The sequence below is a fragment of the Megascapheus bottae genome, chromosome 29 (assembly GCF_031878675.1).
Source record: "Megascapheus bottae isolate mThoBot1 chromosome 29, mThoBot2.hap1, whole genome shotgun sequence".
NCBI lineage: Eukaryota > Metazoa > Chordata > Mammalia > Rodentia > Geomyidae > Megascapheus > Megascapheus bottae.
In genome coordinates this window covers 13,342,374-13,359,508 of record NC_143537.1, presented here as the reverse complement: position 1 = coordinate 13,359,508, position 17,135 = coordinate 13,342,374, and the positions used below count along the sequence as shown (strand labels likewise).

The window sequence follows — 17,135 nt, the reverse complement described above, 5'->3', positions numbered from 1 at the left end:
AAGGTGGTTGTGGGCCGGTGTGCAGAGTGGACCGAGGGAGAAGGACATGTGCACAGTGCGACCATGTCAGCCCTGATGAGTGTCGGGTTCTTAGTAGAGACCCTAGAAATCTCAAGAGAGTTCACACCTGACACCCCTCTGCAGAGCCCCAGGCATTGGAGATGGTGCTTCTTTTGGACTAGCAGTTCCCAGGTGAAGACTCATAGAAGGGTAGCAGAGCCCAATTGTTCTCTTAGGGGAACTGGCGAGATTATGGATGGATCTAAGTTGCAAATAGAATGTTCCCAACATCCAGAAACTATTTTTTGGAATCGAAAGTTTATTAAAATATTTTTCCCTTCCTTTCACCTACGGGTGGAGAAATCTCCGAATGAACAAGAAACATGAGAAATCACGGAGTTATAGTGGTATCTGTGGATAGCCAGGGTCTGGATGGATTTTCCTTATGGATGGACCTTGCCTGTGGATGGACCCTGCCTGGGTTGACTGCGTATTCACAGAAATTCAGTAAGATTGGAGGAGAGCCCTTCTCCACTGGGTTATTAGTATTGGTTCAGCCAGGGAAATAGATTCCCACACTTTTGGGGTGACAAACGTGTGATGGGGAGGAGGTGGGCACATGTGGCCTTTGCTATGTGTGCACTAGGTCAGGAGGCTGAGCCTGCAGAACAGACGGATAGGATTTGCACAGAGGGTGGTTGGGGCTCTTGGAAGTCCCACTGGGGGCTATTTGAAGTCCGGAGCTCAGCTCCAAGAATGAGATGAGATTCTGGTGAGAGAATCAGTGGGTTTATGGTAAAAGACAGGGTTCCATTAGTGCGGAAAGACAGTAGAGAGGAGGTGGCTGAGGAATCCTGAATTCCACCTGGACCAGTCTTCAGGGAAGACGGTGGGTGGAAAGGGACATTCTGTTCATTTCCATGATTCCTCAATGCTTGTTTGTTGTTTCTTTTTGTTTGTTTGTTGTATGGATGTGTTTGTGAGTGTGCTGGAACTGGGGCTTGAACTCAGTGCTTTTCTTCATTTCTTTCTCTCCTTTTCCTTCTCTGGCTTTCAGTGCTCTCCTTGTTCCAGTCTCTCTCTTCCCACCTATCTTTGGTCCCCACTCCTTCTCCTCTTCCTCTTCCTCTTGCCCTCTAGCTCTTCCCTTCTACGCCTTTTCCATTCCATCTCACTCCCTCCATTCTCCCAAATTAGTCTCTGTCTCTCCTCTGTCTGTCTGTCTCTCTCTCTCTCTCTCTGTGTCTCTTGCTTTCTGTATCTCTCTCTCTGCCTCTGCCTCTCTCACTGTCTCTGTCTCTCTCTCTCTCTGTTTCTCTCTCCGTTTCCTCTCTCTCTCTCTCTCTCTCTGTCTCTCTCTCTCTCTCTCTCTCTCTCTCTCTCTCTCTCTCTCTGTCTCTCTCTGTCTCTCTCTGTATGTGTGTGTCTGATTTGTCTACTACTGGAGTCACACGTCTAGGCCTGAAGTTTTCTACTTTGTTGGTGATGAATTCTGCCCAGGCTGACTTTAACTGCAGTCTTTCAGGTTTCAATTTCTTTAAAAGTTAATATTACACACATGAGCCACCAGCACCTGCCCACACTTTTGACTTTTTGAATCTTGTATAGCTCAGGCCTTTTGTTGTCTTATTAAAAGATGGATTTGTATACTTATGTATCAGACACCTTCAAATGGATGAGGAAAGAAAGTGTACTGGACCATTGTACACAAGGCACACATAGAGAATTTCATTTGCACAGTGCAAGGGGGCCAGCAGTGAGAGGTGTCATGTTTAGAGACCCTATGAGTTCCCAGGGAAATCCCCAGCTGTCCCCATCTTACCCAAATCCTTAGGCTCTGGAGCATGTTGCTTCTTATTCAAAGATAGTACTTAGAGGAAGACTTTAGGTCTGATGGAAGAAGAGCAGAACCTCATTTTTCTGCTAGGGGAACCAGGGTGGGGAAGGTGCTGAAGTTCAAAAGTAGAACACCCTAAACATCCAGAACCAATTTCTGGTATCACAAAATACATAAAGTAAAATACTTTTTTCTTTCCATTCAACCAGATGGAGAGAAATCTTGAAGGAGCCAGAGACGTGAGACAGCAGGGAGATACAGTGGTGCCTGTGGATGGGCTGGGCCTGATAAACTTTACTTGAGGATGGACCCTGCCTGGGTGACTGCATCTGGACATGAGCCGAAATTCAGTAAGATTGGGTGTGACCGTCCACCGCGGGGTTATTTGTGTTGGTTCAGCCAGGGCATCTCATCACAAAGATTGAGATGGGATTCTCGTGAGAGGACCAAAAGAAGGCATAGGATGGGGCCCTGGTGACAGGCAGGGTTGACCCTGGTGCTGAAGGAGAACGGAGAGGAAGGAGGTCATGAAGGAGTGAAGGAATCCTGAATTCCACAAGGTTCAGTCAGTGAATACTGGTGGTTGAAAGGGAGAGCATTGTTTAATTCCTGATTTCTCAGTGTTTTTTCATATTGTATACCTTTTTATTTGTTGTGTGTATGTGTTTGTGAGTATATACTGGTACTGGGGCTAGACATCAGTGCTATTTTTTCTCTTTCTGGGGCTCCTTTTCTCTGTTTATTTCTCTCTTTTCTTTTACCCACTTATGCCCCTTGCATGTCTTCCTTCCTTGTCTTCATCCTCACTCCCTATCCTCCTCTTCTCCATCCTCTCCTCTCCCTTTACATACTCTGTCCTTCCCTTCCTTGCCCTGACTTTGTCTCTGTCTCTGTCTCTGTCTCTTCTTTCCTCTCCCTCCCTTTATCTCCCTCTCTCCCTGCCCCCCTCTCAGTTTGCATGTTTTTGGCTGCTCATCCACATCTTGCATCCCAAGTCCAATGCTGCATTCTTCATAGAAATTGATGTTGGTCTCTTCATATGCTGGCTTGCACGTGTCAGGCCTGGATTTACAGGGGTAATCCCCCAGCACCATCAGGGATTGTACTGGATTTTGGTGTAGCACAGGTTTATGTCTGTTGTTACAAAAGGGATTTCTGTATTCCTCTGAGGGACAGCTGTGTACAGAACATCTTAAAAATCATTGCAAAAGGAAGGGGTTTTGGGGTGGGGTGTGGAATAGACAGGAACAGAGTCACAGGTGCCCAGAGCAGGGTTGTCAGCATGGAATGGTGTCAGGGTCTTAGTAGAGACCCTATCAGCTTCCAGAGATATCCCCTCTGACCCTCCAGGCTCTAAGCCTGGTGTTCCCTTGCCTACCACTGGTAAGTCCCAGGTAAAGGCTCTAGACCTCATGGAATACTCACAGAGCCTAATTCTCCTAGGGGAACCAGGGTGCAGAGAGCTGAGTTTCAAATCTTAGAACACTTTCGAAGAATCAGGAGCCAAGTTCCGGCATCTCAATATATGTCAGTTAAAATAGTCTTCTCTCCATTCTGCTAGATGGAAAGAAGTCTCTGAAGTGGCAAGAGATATGAGAAATCATGGAGGTGGAGTATCCTGGTGCCCGGGCCCTGCCATGAAGGATTGATATGTGGATATGAACAGAAATTCAGTCTGGAGACACGGTTTATAGGCACAGCACCAACCTAGCAAGTATAAAGCCTTGAGTTCAAATACCCAGGACAACACAAAGAGGTAGGAAAATAAGCACTATGTATATTTTTATACCTATATTTATAGGCAGCTTAAGTTTATTGAGTATATCAACTATCTTTGTGTAAGCAGTTTTGTAGATAGCTGAAAAAAGAAGCAGGCATTTTTCTATGGATATTGGAGATAGCAGGGAAGGGGGGAAATAATGTTTGATTTCCTGAAGTGTTGCAAAATAGGTAAGAACCAGAATCTTCAGTTATTTTTTTTTTTGCCAGTCCTGGGCTTGAGTTCAGGGCCTGAGCACTGTCCTTGGACTTTCTCAAGGCTAGAGCTCTACCTCTTGAGCCTCAGCACCACTTCCGGCTTTTTTCTATGTATGTGGTACCGAGGAATCAAACCCGGGTCTTCATGCACGCTAGGCAAGCACTTTAACCACTAGGCCAAACTCCCGGCCCCAGAATCTTCACTTATTAAATTTATAGTGTCAAGACTTTCTCTGAAAAAAGTCTGGGTATTTTTTGTATTATTCCATTATTTTCTATTTTGTGTCAGTTCTAAGAGCTTCAACCAGCATTGGAGCTCTGTTCCCAGGCTCAACCTCCTCATCCCCTGCTCAAAGCTAACACTTTACCACCTGAGCCCCAGCTATTGATTGACTTTTTTATGCCACTCCTGAGGCTTGACCTCTTGGCCTGGTAACCGTCCTTGGGCTTTCTGCGGGCTAGTGCTCTACCACTTAAGCCACAGCACCACTTGCAGCTTTTTGTCTGAGGTATGTTGTACCAAGGCATTGAATCCATGGCTTCTTGCATGCTAGGCAACAACTCTACCATTGAGGCCATGCTCCCAGCTCCTTAATTAGCTTTTTCCTGGTTGAAGAGAAGATTCTCACAGCCTTTCCTTCCTTCCAGGGCTGGCTTCAAGCTGCGATCCTCAGATCTCAGCCTCCTGAATAGCTAGGATTACAGGCTTGAGCCACCAGTACTCAGTGCACAGCCTGATTTTGATAGACCACTGTGGAAGGGCCCTGGGATCATCTAACAAGGACAGTGTGCTTCCTGGTGGCAGCAATGGCTGATGGGACTGGGGACACTTTAACTGGAGAACAAAAGGGAGGATCCTGCTGTGGTAGCTCAGTCTTGATCCCTCAAATATTCATCCTGACCCCTGGAACTCTGCAAGGGGTCAGTAACATGGAAAAGACAAAGAGATTAGGTGGTATGAATACATTACAAGGAAGGATAACCACATTACCTAGGCTGGGTCTGGTGACATGCTGTGAGTGTTAAAAAGAAAAAAAGAGAGGTAGGAATGTCTGAGCCAAAGCAGAGGAGACCACAAAAGCTGAGATTGGAGTGGTCCTGCCAGGAGCCAAGGAATGCAGCCAGTCTACATAGACCCTGTTAGAGACAAGACATGGGTTCTGCTTTAGATCCTCCTGCTCTACTCACATCTTGAGTTCCTGTGATAGCCTTAAGAACCCTATGGGAGGTCTAGGAGTTTGGTCAAGTGGTAAGAGTGCTTGCCTACCGTGCACGAAAACCCGGGTTCAATTTGTCGATGTCACATACATAGAAAGAGCTGGAAGTGGTGCTGTGGATCAAGTGGTAGAGCACTAGCCTTAAGAAGGCCCAAGACAGTGCTTTGGCCCCGAGTTCAAGCCCCAGGAGTGGCCAAACAAAAACAAATACAAAACAACCCTATGGGATCGATTTTGAATTTGTCGTTTCCTGAAATTGATGGGAATGTATTTTTTGTTGTTTTAAGTCACTAAATCAGTAGTCATTTGTCATGATAGCCACAAGACAATGATGCACCCGTTCTTGAAGCTTGCATTCCTCTAATTTATACAAATAGCCACTGGACCAACAGGTTTAGGGCATTTGTGTAAAACAGATGCTCTTTTATCATAAATCGTGACATTTCAAAGATGCGACAATATGTTATACTCGATGTTAGAATGACATCAGAAGTATACTTGGGAGCTGGGAGTTAGGCCTAATGGTATTTGTGCATTTCTAGGCTCAAAGACCAGAGTTCCATTCCTCTCTACCGCATCCATAGAAAGAGCTGGCACAGGTGCTGTGGCTCAAGTGGTAGCCTTGAGCAAAAGAAGCTCAGGGGCAGTGCTCAGGCACGGAATACTCCTCATAAAATCTCCATACTCAGGCAGGGCTATTACCCACACCAATAGATGTCTATTCCTATGGATCAGATAACTTCAAACATCCAGCATTTCTTCTTACCCAGTTTGTGGGGGTAGGGAATCCAGCAGAAGCTTAGCAGGGGGATTCTTAGTTTGGAACTCAGAGACAACTGTGAAAGTTTCTACTGGGGGCCAGGTCATCTTCAGCTCATTTTTCATATAGTTCTCAGTCCTGGGGCTAGAATACAGACCCAGGACCCTGTCCCTGAGTTGTGTTTTTTTTTTTTTAGTTTTTTTTTTAGCTGAAGGCTACCTCTCTACTGCTTTGAACCACAGGGCCGCATGTGGTTTTCTGTGATGGATTTTCAAAAAGAATTTTAGGGAGTTCCCTGCTTGCCCTGGTTTTAAACTGAAATCCTGAGACATCAGCCTTCTGAGTATTATAATGAAAGATGTGAGCCATCAGTACCTGTAACATTATTTCTTTTTCCTTAAAAAGAACTCTTCACCAGAAAACCAGAAGTGGCACTGTGGCTGAAGGGGTAGAGCATCAGCCTTGAGCAGAAGAGCTCAGGGACAATGCCCAGGCCCAGAATTCAAGACCCATGACCAACAACCACAAACTCAAGTAGAATAACCTTCAAGTGCATAAAATAGGAGTCTACCTCTGAAAAGGGCTTAATAGTGTATGCTTGGCTACGATTAGAACAGTAATATTAACATTAAATGCTGCAGTACCACAAATATAAAAGCAAAGTGTTTGGTTTGAAACCTACAAGGGACAAAAAGATTTCAAAAAAAAAAGTTGATGAAGCCAATCTAAACCAGTCATAGTGGAAAGAGGAGAACCAATCTTGAATGTGAGATATGGACAAAAGTTTGACTTAATTTTGGATATCTGGTCTCTCTTCTCAAGTAGAGGCAGAATTTTGGGGTCCGATCATTACAAAGTCTCCCTGTCTTAGGCTCCCTTTCAATTAGATAGATAGTATACCACAGAACAAGAACAGTGTTGTAATTTGTACATAAGGATTGGGTTCACTGAAATATGTCCCCAGGGGAGCAGTGATATGATGCCTTGTCCCCCCTACTGTAACCCCCACCCCGTGAAGATCTGGGGTCACTGACTAGTGTCCTTTGGGTTTCCCACATGGTTGCCATGGTAGCAGAAGTGCATCCTCTCCTGTGCCAGCTCCCTTGACAACTGTCCTCAAGACCCAAGATCATAACTGCCTGTGGGTGCATGCCTGGTTCTGATTGGTCCACTTCCTAACTGATGTCACTAGGCTCACTCGTGATTGGTGCACCTCCCCCATGACAGAATGGGTCATTGTGAGGAATCTTCAGCAGGGTCCATGTGAAGCAGCTGAGCTCCACATTTGGCAGTTAAAGCGCTGGGAGCTTTTCCTCGGTGACCCGCTGGACTTTCTCACAGTGATTTTCATGTTTTACTTGCCTGTCGGGGTCTGTGTTTTACTTCCTTGGATTGGGATATCTCGTTTCGTTGTTCTGGGGTTTGTCTTTATTTGTTTGTTAGATTCACTTGTGTAGGTTAAGCTTTCTTTTCTGCCAACTCCTTTTAGATCATTTTAGATAAGTTTAAATTTGATTAGACTGAAAAAATGGCAATGATCAACAAAGTGTCCCTCACCTCCTCGTCCTCAGAGGAGGAGATCACCATCATCGGGCAGTATGAATTGAAGGAGGTCATCGGGTATGGCAGCTTCGGCTATGTGAAGCTGGCCTATCACCGCCTCGCAGACACCAGGTGGCAGTGAAATTTCTCCTGAAAAAAGATCTGGAGAGCCAGGAGATAGCAAACGAGGTGGACATCAGTAAGACTGTGCACCACCCACATCATCTGCTTGTTTGAGGTGATGGAGGACGAAGAGTGTGTGTATGTGGTCATGGAGCTGGCCAGTGGGGGACATCTCATGGGCTGGATCCTCAGGTCCACCGCCACCGCCTATTTGAATTTGAGTCCAGGAGGCTGTTTCGAGAGATCGCCAGTGCGGTGCACTACCTTCACGAGAGCGGCATCGCACACCGGGACCTCAAGCCTAACAACATCCTGCTGGATGGCAAACGCAATGTGAAGGTGATGGACTTTGGCATGAGCATGAGGTTGACACCAGGGGAGAGGCTGAAGGGCATTTGTGGAGCTGTGACATTCTGGGCTCCCGAAGTCTTCCTGAATCAAATGTGTGATGGGTACAAAGTGGGCATTTGGACCTTAGGGGTCCTGCTCTGTGTAATGGCAACAGGGAAGTTCCCGTTTGAGAGGAGGAAGTTGTCTGAGATTCTGTCACTAGTCCTAGAGGCCAAAACGAGGCTCCTCTCTACCTGTCTGCAAAGGGACATGACCTGCTTTCCCAGATGCTGACAGTGGACCCCGACGAGAGGTCCAAAATGGCCAAATCATGGAGCACCCATGGCTGGATCAAGGGGTGGGATTTGGCCTGGGTCCTGAGGAGCCATTGCCCGGAAAGCTGGACCCCGTGATTGTCAATGTCATGAGCCACATGGGCTACAACTTGGCTGACACTCCAGAGGCCATACGAGACCGAGCATTCAACGAATCCATGGGCACCTACCTGGCTATCAGAGAAAGTCTAAAAGACAACACCAGCAAGGCAGAATTAGAGGATTCCCTCTGCTATTGTGCCATGCCCAACTCCTGAGAGACTCTTGCCTCCAGGAAGGAGAGTCAGCTCACCTGCACAACTCCAGCACTCCAGATGTCCTCAGAATACCAGTCGCAGGACGGTGGCAAGCAGACACCTCTAAATATCTGGCTAAGTGTCAGTGTGCCCGCCAGTCATCTCTGCTTTCTGCATAGCTCCAGCTGCAGCCGTGACCAGGATTCTGTGCTTTCCCCTGGCTGGCTGAGAAACCCAGAGAGTTATCCCTCACAGGAAAACGCTCTTCCCTCTGGGCAGCCTGTACAGGTGGAGGCTTCAGCCTTTCACCTGAATAACAGATGGAGCTGGAGGAGGGCGGCTGACAGGGTAATCGCCATTCTTGGCCGACTCTGCTGCTGTGTCAAAACCCCAAAGTAATCTGCACAGCTTAGGAACAAACCTGTTTCTGAGAAAGGGTTTCAGAACCCCGAAAGAGCACAACTGAAAGCCACAGAACCAACTGGGATGTGGAAATGCAGAGAGGCGTGAACTTAGAGTTGCAGGAAGTTCACACAGCTGGTGTGCAGCATGCCTCAGTCCAGCACAGCCAAGCCATGTGACCAGTGCTAGAGGATTCTTCAGCCGGGTAACTGGTGCCAGGACAGCAAACACTTGAGCTGGCTTTCCAGTGCTGAAAGGTAAGCTGAAAGTTGGTCTCAAGACTCCTGTTCTTTCCCTACGCTGGGGTATTCCACCTTGATCTCTTTTTTACTCACGTTGACCTTCATTTAACTTTACTCTCATTTGTCTCCTGAACACTAGGGCATTTTGGTCTCAAATGCTACAGCAGGTCATCACCTGACCTTTTATATATTATTTCCCTGAGTGTTTATTTATTTATTCAGGTTTGAAAGAGGCCCTTGAGCATGTTGATATAGGAGCCTGTTCATCTGAGGGGCTGAATCATCTCGGACTCTGCTTATCCTTTGCTGGTCTCCAGATGACTGTCTCAAGCTCTTGAGAACCCTAGTTTTTACTGGCTGAGTCAGCACATGAGGGCAGATCTTCAGTAGCAAAGGAGAGGGACCTGTCCCCATGCACCTGGTCAGTAGTTTCAGACCCAGTTACCTCCATTTCAATACAGTTACCTCTCCATTGTGTTCTTGTAAACCTCATTACTATTCTAACATACAGTCACTAGCCTGAAGTCCATTATTTCAAACTTGGTCATTGACGACAGTAAATAACAAAGAAACCCTAGTGTAATTAGAGGACCCCAACACCTAGACATACTGCTTAGAATGACAGCTCCCTCTGTGGACCCACTTTTTTCTCTTTGGACAGCCAGAGGGTAGAAGACTGAGTTTCAAGTATAAGAACAATCCTGAACCTCCAGAGCCCATTGTTGGACTGGCAAAGTGTAGGAATGAAAATAATTATGGTTCCTTTCACCAAGAGGTGGAGACACCTGAGAAAGAGCAAGAGACCTGAGAAAGCACTGAGATGGGGTGGAGCGGTGGAGGACCAAGCCTGGATGGACTTTGCCTGTAGATAGACCTTGCCTGGAATAACTGTCTTCCCACATGAATAGAAATTCAGTAAGATTGGATAAGAGCTCTTCCCTCATTGTATTTATGTTGTTTCACACATGCGCACTAGATTTCCACACAGAAGCTGCCTTTGGGTGAGAAGTGTATGATAGGAGTTGGTCCCACTCTTGAGGCACAGTGATTGGTGAAAAACGTGGTGGGAGGCAAGTACTGTTAATTCCCATATTTTCTCAATGCTATTTCTTTTCTCCTTTTTTACTGTTCTGTGTTTCTGTTTGTGAGTATGATCTGGTACTGGGCCTTGAACTCAGTGCTTTTAAGCTCTTTCTCTGTCTTTTTTTCCCCCTCTCTTCCACCTATCTCCTTTTCCTGCCTCTTCACTCTGTCCTCTCTACTCTCTCCACTTTTATGTCTCCTTATTTCTCTCCTCTTTTTCCTCTATTCCTTCTTCTATTCCCTTTCCTCCCTCCCTCCCTCTCTTTCTCCTAAATCTGGTCTTTCCTTTTCCTACTGCTTCTCTGTCTCTGTCTGTCTGTCTCTGTTTCATTTTCCCACTCATGCCTTGTGCCTCCTCACTTGAGTCACACCTCCAAGCCTGGTTGGGTTTTTTTTGGTTAATCAAAGATGGAATGTGCCCAGTCCGGCTTTCACTGCACTGTGTGGGGGGTCCACTTGTGGAATACACAGGTTAACAGTCCTGAGCCACTCTCCCTGGTCAATACTCTTGCCCTTGTTCATCTGCTGTAGCGTAGGCTGGTTTCTCCCTTGGTTGAAAGTGCTTTGTGTATTTTTCTGAGGGCCAGCTTTGGGAAGGTCATTTTGAAAATGGTTGAAGAAGGAAGCAGGTTGTGGGCTGGTGGGCAGAAGGCAGGGAGGGATATGTGCACTGCTCAGTGTGTCCTCACTGGGTGTTGTCCTAGCTTATTAGAGATTCTGTGAACTTCCAGAGAGGCCTGTAGGTGTCACCATTTCCCAAGAGCACAAGCTTTCATCATGGTTCCTCCTTGATCCTGCAGTTCCCAGAGGGAAGGTGTAGGCCACATGGAAGAATAGCAGAGCCCAATTTTCTCCTAGGGCACCGTGAGTGCTGGAGGAGCTGAATTTCAAATACCAGAAGCTTCTGAGCATACCAAGCCCGTTTTGAGGATTATAAAGTTTATGAATTAAAATATTTTCCTTTCTTGAAGCTTCGAGTAAGGAGCAAGAGACCTGGGAAAGCATGGAGACACAGTGGTGGCCGTGGATGGACTCGTCCTGAGTGGACCTCATCCATGGAACAGCCAGAAAATGAAGCCATCACACACAATTTCTAGAACTATTGACCTTTAAGCCCAGTGGCATTTTTTGGTACCCTGGTAAAGCTTGGAACTTGGCGCCAAGTCTTTCTTCCTGTATTAATACAGTAGCCTTCCTGATTCAACACCTGAGCCCTCAGCTAACTTCAGTGGTCACTCACCATAGCTGCAGGTGCAACTCGACAATTGTAGAGGATAGGAATAGAGCCCTTGGTCAGGAGACATTGACTTTGCTGGTCCTGTGGATGGACCTAGAATTGGCACAAGATCTCTGGAGAGCTCAAACTCCCAGGGTAGAAGAGTAACCTCACTGAGAAGGCCTTGATCCAAGTTCGGCACCAATGAAGCAAACCACCACACATGACAATGAAGTGGCAGGCCAGAAGGAGAATTATAAGGAAGTTGATTAGGGGAGCCACCTTGCCCACAGGGGAGAGAGGGAGACAGAGATGGGATCTGTGCCTGTCCATGTAGATCGGGCTAGTGGGGGAAGATTCGATGGGCAGGGAGCACAGGTAAGCAGAGAGTGAGAGTGCCCATCTCAGCTCAGTGCAGGGAATTACAAACTGCCCGCGGATGTCATAGGCGGGGCTGAGGACCTATGTTTGGGGATTTAGATGAACTGACACATGCTAGGGGAGAAGAAAGGGGCTATAATTTGTGCACAAGGATTGAGTCCACTGAATGATGTCACCCCAGGAGCAATGCTAGGATGCCTGAATCCTACAAAGATTGGGGCCACATGGCAATGTCCTCAGTTCACCAGCTACAAGAGCTTTGGTTCTGTGAAGTTAGGCCACTACAGCCACAAGACACCAGGGGGGCCGTGAAATTTCTCCTGAAGAGAGCCATGAGATAGCAAATGAGGTGGACATTGTAAAAAGCGTGGAACACCCACACATCATCCAGTTGTTTGAGGTGACAGAGGAAAAAGTGTTTATGTATCTGCTCATGGAACTAGCCGCTCAGGAAAACCTCCTGGGGTAGATCCTAAAATCCTCATGCTACCACGTACTTGAGTATGAACCTAGGAGGCTCTTTAGACACCTTACCATTACAGTGCATAGCGAGACCTCAAGCTCAACAGCCTTCAGATGGACACCAAAAGGAATGCCAAAATCACTTATTTGGAGATGAAAGTCCAGTTGATCCAGGGAAAGATGCTAACAGGGGATCATGGAGCTTTGATATGCCATTCTCCCAGGCTTCATCCACAAACTGCTGGATGGCTACAAGGTAGACATGTGGAACTAAGTCGTGCTTCTCTGTGATGACAACAGGAAAGTTCTCTTTTAGGGGAGGAAGTTGGCCAAGATACGGGTCCTGGTCCTAGAGGCCAGGTACGATGCTCCACTTTATCTGCAAAGGGACATGAACTACTTTCCCAGATGCTGATAGTGAACCTGAATGAGGCCCAATATGGAGCACCCGTGGCTGGCACCAGTGGGATTTGGCCTGGGTCCTGATGAGCCACTGCCCAGCAAGCCGGACCCCATTCTTGTCAGCAGGGAAGAATTGCAACTGATGTCTTCAGCTAGTTCACCAAGCCCAACTCCTGAGGGACTTTCCAGCAGAAATCTCCCTTCCGAAGGACAGCCAGCTCGCCTGCATGACTTAACCACTCCACCTTCTCCTCACAATTTCAGTTGCAGGATGATGACAAGCAATCACCTCTGAAGACAAGCCAAAGGACCAGTGTGCCTGCCATTCCCCTCTGATTGCTGCATAGCTCTAGCTCCAGCAGTATGTGGGGCCAGAATTCTGTGCTTTTCCTTAGCTTGCTGACAACCTAGAGAGTTTGTACTTAGAGGAAAATGCCTTTCTGTCTGGGAAGCCATGGGTGGAGGCCACAGAATCCCACATGAATAACACACGGGGCTGGAGGAGGGTGACTAACAGAATAGTCATCATTCTTCAAAAACTGCTGCTGTGTCATGGCCCCATAGTAAGGTCAAGAGTAGGAAAAAAGCTGTTCCAGAGAAAGTGATACAAAACTCTCAGACAGCACAATGAAAGCCACAGAACTCACCAGGGTGCACAAGGTCAAAGAAGTGTGGACTTACACAGCTGCAGGAGGGAAGGGGGTCTTGCAGGAAGTTCACACTGCTGTGTGCCAGGTGTATGCCAAGTGTGCCAAGCAGAGGCCTCAGACCAGCACAGCCAGGCCATGTGACAACTGCTAGGGGATTCACCAGAGCTGGCTTTCCAATGTGATGTCCCCACAGGAGCAGTGATATGATACCCCGCCCCCCCACAGCACCCCTACCCCCACGAAGACATGGGACGACTGGCTAGTGTCCTTTTGGTTCACACATGGTTGCCATGGTAGCTGAAGTGGGAGCTCCCCTGACAAATGTCCTCAAGGTCCAGGGGCATAACTACCAGTGGGTACATACCTGGCTCTGATTGGCTCACCTCCTAATTGATGTCACTAGGCTCACTCGTGATTGGTGGATCTCCCCAGTGACATCATGGATCATTGTGAGGAATCTTCAGCAGGGTCCATGTGAAGGAGCTGAGCTCCACACTTGGAAGTCACAGCACTGGGAGCTTTTCTTCAGTGACCTGCTCGACTTTCTCAGAGGGATTTTGAGGTTTTACTTGCGTGTGAGGGGTCTGTGTTTCAGTTCCTTGGATTTGGGGATCTCGTTTCATTGTTCTGAGGTTTGTTTTTATTTTGCTTGTTAGATTCACTTGTGCAGGTTAAGCTTTCTTTTCTGCCAACTCCTTTTAGATCATTTTAGATCAGTTTAACTTTGATTACACTGAAAAATGGCCATGGTCAACAAAGTGTCCCTCACCTCCTCGTCCTCAGAGGAGGAGATCGCCAGCATTGGGTAGTATGAATTGAAGGAGGTCATCGGGTATGGTAGCTTCGGCTATGTGAAGCTGGCCTATCACCGGCTCACAGACACCAAGGTGGCAGTGAAATTTCTCCTGAGTAAAGATCTGGAGAGCCAGGAGATAGCAAACGAGGTGGACATCAGTAAGACTGTGCATCACCCACACATCATCCGCTTGTTTGAGGTGATGGAGGACGAAGAGTGTGTGTATGTGGTCATGGAGCTGGCCAATGGGGGACATCTCATGGGCTGGATCCTCAGGTCCACCGCCACCGCCTATTTGAATTTGAGTCCAGGAGGCTGTTTCGAGAGATCGCCAGTGCGGTGCAGTACCTTCACGAGAGCGGCATCGCACACCGGGACCTCAAGCCTAACAACATCCTGCTGGATGCCAAACGCAATGTGAAGGTGATGGACTTTGGCATGAGCGTAGGGTTGACATCAGGGGAGAGTCTGAAGGGCATTTGTGGAGCTGTGACATTCCGGGCCCCCGAAGTCTTCCTGCATCAAATGTATGATGGGCACAAAGTGGACATTTGGACCTTAGGGGTCCTGCTCTATGTCATGGCAACAGGAAAGTTCCCTTTGAGAGGAGGAAGTTGTCTGAGATTCGGGCACTTGTCCTAGAGGCCAAGTACGAGGCTCCTCTCTACCTGTCTGCAAAGGGACATGACCTGCTTTCCCAGATGCTGACGATGGACCCGGACGAGAGGCCCAATATTGGCCAAATCACGGAGCACCCGTGGCTGGATCAAGGGGTCGGATTTGGCCTGGGTTCTGAGGAGCCATTGCCCGGAAAGCTGGACCCCGTTATTATCAACGTCATGAGCCACATGAGGTACAATGCAGCTGATACTCAAGAGGCAATATGGGACCGAGCATTCAACGAAGCCATGGGCACCTACCTGGCCATCAGAGAAAGTCTAAAAGACAACACCAACAAGGCAGAATTACAGAGGATTTCCTCTGCTATTGCGCCATGCCCAACTCCTGAGAGACTCCTGCCTCCAGGAAGGAGAGCTAGCGCACCTGCACGACTCCAGCGCTCCAGCTTGTCTTCAGAATACCAGTCGCAGGATGATGACATGCAGTTATCTCTGAAGATAGGACAAAGTGCCAGTTTGCCCGCCATTCCCCTCTGCTTGCTGCAGAGCTCCAGCTCCAGCAGTGTCGGGGCCAGTAATCTAATCTTGCCCATCTCTGGCTGAGCAGAGTAAGTATTTGTTAGGAAGCAGATAATACCCTTTCCCCTAGGCAGTCAAAGGTAGAACCTCCAGCCTCCCACCTGAATCAGACCGTGCTGTGGAGGGGGGCTAACATGATAGCATTCTTAGTAGATGCTGCTAAGGTGTCTGGCTCCCAAAGAATTGTCCACAGCATAGGAAAAAAGCTATTCCAGAAAAAGTGGTGCAGAAATTTGAACCAGCACAATATGTCACACAACTCTTTGGCAGTCAGAGAGGTGTGGACTTCAACAGCTCTAGGAGGGAAGGGGGTCTTGCAGGAAGTTCACACTGCTGTGTGCCAAGTGTATGCCAAATGTGCCAAGCAGAGGCCTCAGACCAGCACAGCCAGGCCATGTGACAACTGCTAGGGGATTCACCAACTGGGATTCTGGTGAAAGGAAAGATGAAGCTGAGCTGGCTTTCCAATGTGATGTCCCCACAGGAGCAGTGATATGAAACCCCGCCCCCCCCACAGCACCCCTACCCCCATGAAGACATGGGACTAGTGGCTAGTGTCCTTTTGGTTCACACATGGTTGCCATGGTAGCTGAAGTGGGAGCTCCCCTGACAACTATCCTCAAGGCCCAAGGGCATAACTGCCAGTGGGTGCATGCCTGGCTCTGATTGGTTCACCTCCTAATTGATGTCACTAGGCTCACTCGTGATTGGTCCACCACCCTCATAACATCATGGACCACTGTGAGGAATCTTCAGCAGGGTCCATGTGAAGCAGCTGAACTCTACAGTTGGCAGTTAACAGCACTGGGAGCTTTTCTTCAGTGACCCGCTGGACTTTCTCAGAGGGATTTTGAGGTTTTACTTGCGTGTGAGGGGTCTGTGTTTCAGTTCCTTGGATTTGGGGATCTCGTTTCATTGTTCTGAGGTTTGTTTTTATTTGCTTGTTAGATTCACTTGTGCAGGTTAAGCTTTCTTTTCTGCCAACTCCTTTTAGATCATTTTAGATCAGTTTAACTTTGATTACACTGAAAAATGGCCATGGTCAACAAAGTGTCCCTCACCTCCTCGTCCTCAGAGGAGGAGATCACCATCATCGGGCAGTATGAATTGAAGGAGGTCATCGGGTATGGCAGCTTCGGCTATGTGAAGCTGGCCTATCACTGGCTCGCAGACACCAAGGTGGCAGTGAAATTTCTCCTGAGAAAAGATCTGGAGAGCCAGGAGATAGCAAACGAGGTGGACATCAGTAAGACTGTGCATCACCCACACATCATCCGCTTGTTTGAGGTGATGGAGGACGAAGAGTGTGTGTATGTGGTCATGGAGCTAGCCGGTGGGGACATCTCATGGGCTGGATCCTCAGGTCCACCGCCAGCGCCTATTTGAATTTGAGTCCAGGAGGCTGTTTCGACAGATCGCCAGTGCGGTGCAGTACCTTCACGAGAACGGCATCGCACACCGGGACCTCAAGCCTAACAACATCCTGCTGGATGCCAAACGCAATGTGAAGGTGATGGACTTTGGCATGAGCGTGAGGTTGACACCGGGGGAGAGGCTGAAGGGCATTTGTGGAGCTGTGACATTCCGGCCCCCCGAAGTCTTCCTGAATCAAATGTGTGATGGGTACAAAGTGGACATTTGGACCTTAGGGGTCCTGCTCTATGTCATGGCAACAGGGAAGTTCCCGTTTGAGGGGAGGAAGTTGTCTGAGATTCGGGCACTGGTCCTAGAGGCCAAGTACGAGGCCCCTCTCTACCTGTCTGCAAAGGGACATGACCTGCTTTCCCAGATGCTGACGATGGACCCGGACGAGAGGCCCAATGTCGGCCAAATCATGGAGCACCCGTGGCTGGATCAAGGGGTGGGATTGGGCCCGGATCCTGAGGAGCCATTGCCTGGAAAGCTGGACCCCGTTATTATCAACGTCATGAGCCACATGGGGTAG

At 48.1% G+C, this 17,135-nt stretch overlaps 2 protein-coding genes, 1 long non-coding RNA gene and 1 pseudogene across 4 annotated transcripts in view; all 4 read left to right on the top strand.

Moving 5' to 3' along the window:
• The window catches only part of LOC150044802 (uncharacterized), a 9,868-nt gene extending 2,047 nt beyond the window's left edge, over positions 1-7,821 (top strand). Inside the window, exons 3-4 of the long non-coding RNA XR_016533084.1 lie at positions 3,399-3,593; positions 7,363-7,821. This is a non-coding gene — a long non-coding RNA (uncharacterized LOC150044802). The remainder of the gene's footprint in view (positions 1-3,398; positions 3,594-7,362) is intronic.
• LOC150044801 (sperm motility kinase 2A-like) overlaps positions 1-11,975 on the top strand; it is a 26,404-nt gene extending 14,429 nt beyond the window's left edge. Inside the window, exon 2 of one of the 2 annotated variants that reach the window (XM_090321109.1) lies at positions 11,056-11,975. The gene's annotated coding sequence lies outside the window, so the exon portion shown is untranslated. Of the gene's footprint in view, positions 1-9,774; positions 9,889-11,055 lie in introns of those variants that run through there. The other variant, XM_090321106.1, reaches the window with a different exon arrangement.
• On the top strand, positions 11,613-16,523 carry LOC150044800 (sperm motility kinase-like; annotated as a pseudogene).
• LOC150044799 (sperm motility kinase 3A-like) lies at positions 16,229-17,135 on the top strand. The gene is made up of 2 exons (XM_090321175.1): positions 16,229-16,477; positions 16,554-17,135. The coding sequence occupies exons 1-2, from the start codon at positions 16,229-16,231 to the stop codon at positions 17,133-17,135; spliced, it is 831 nt and encodes a 276-aa protein (XP_090177301.1).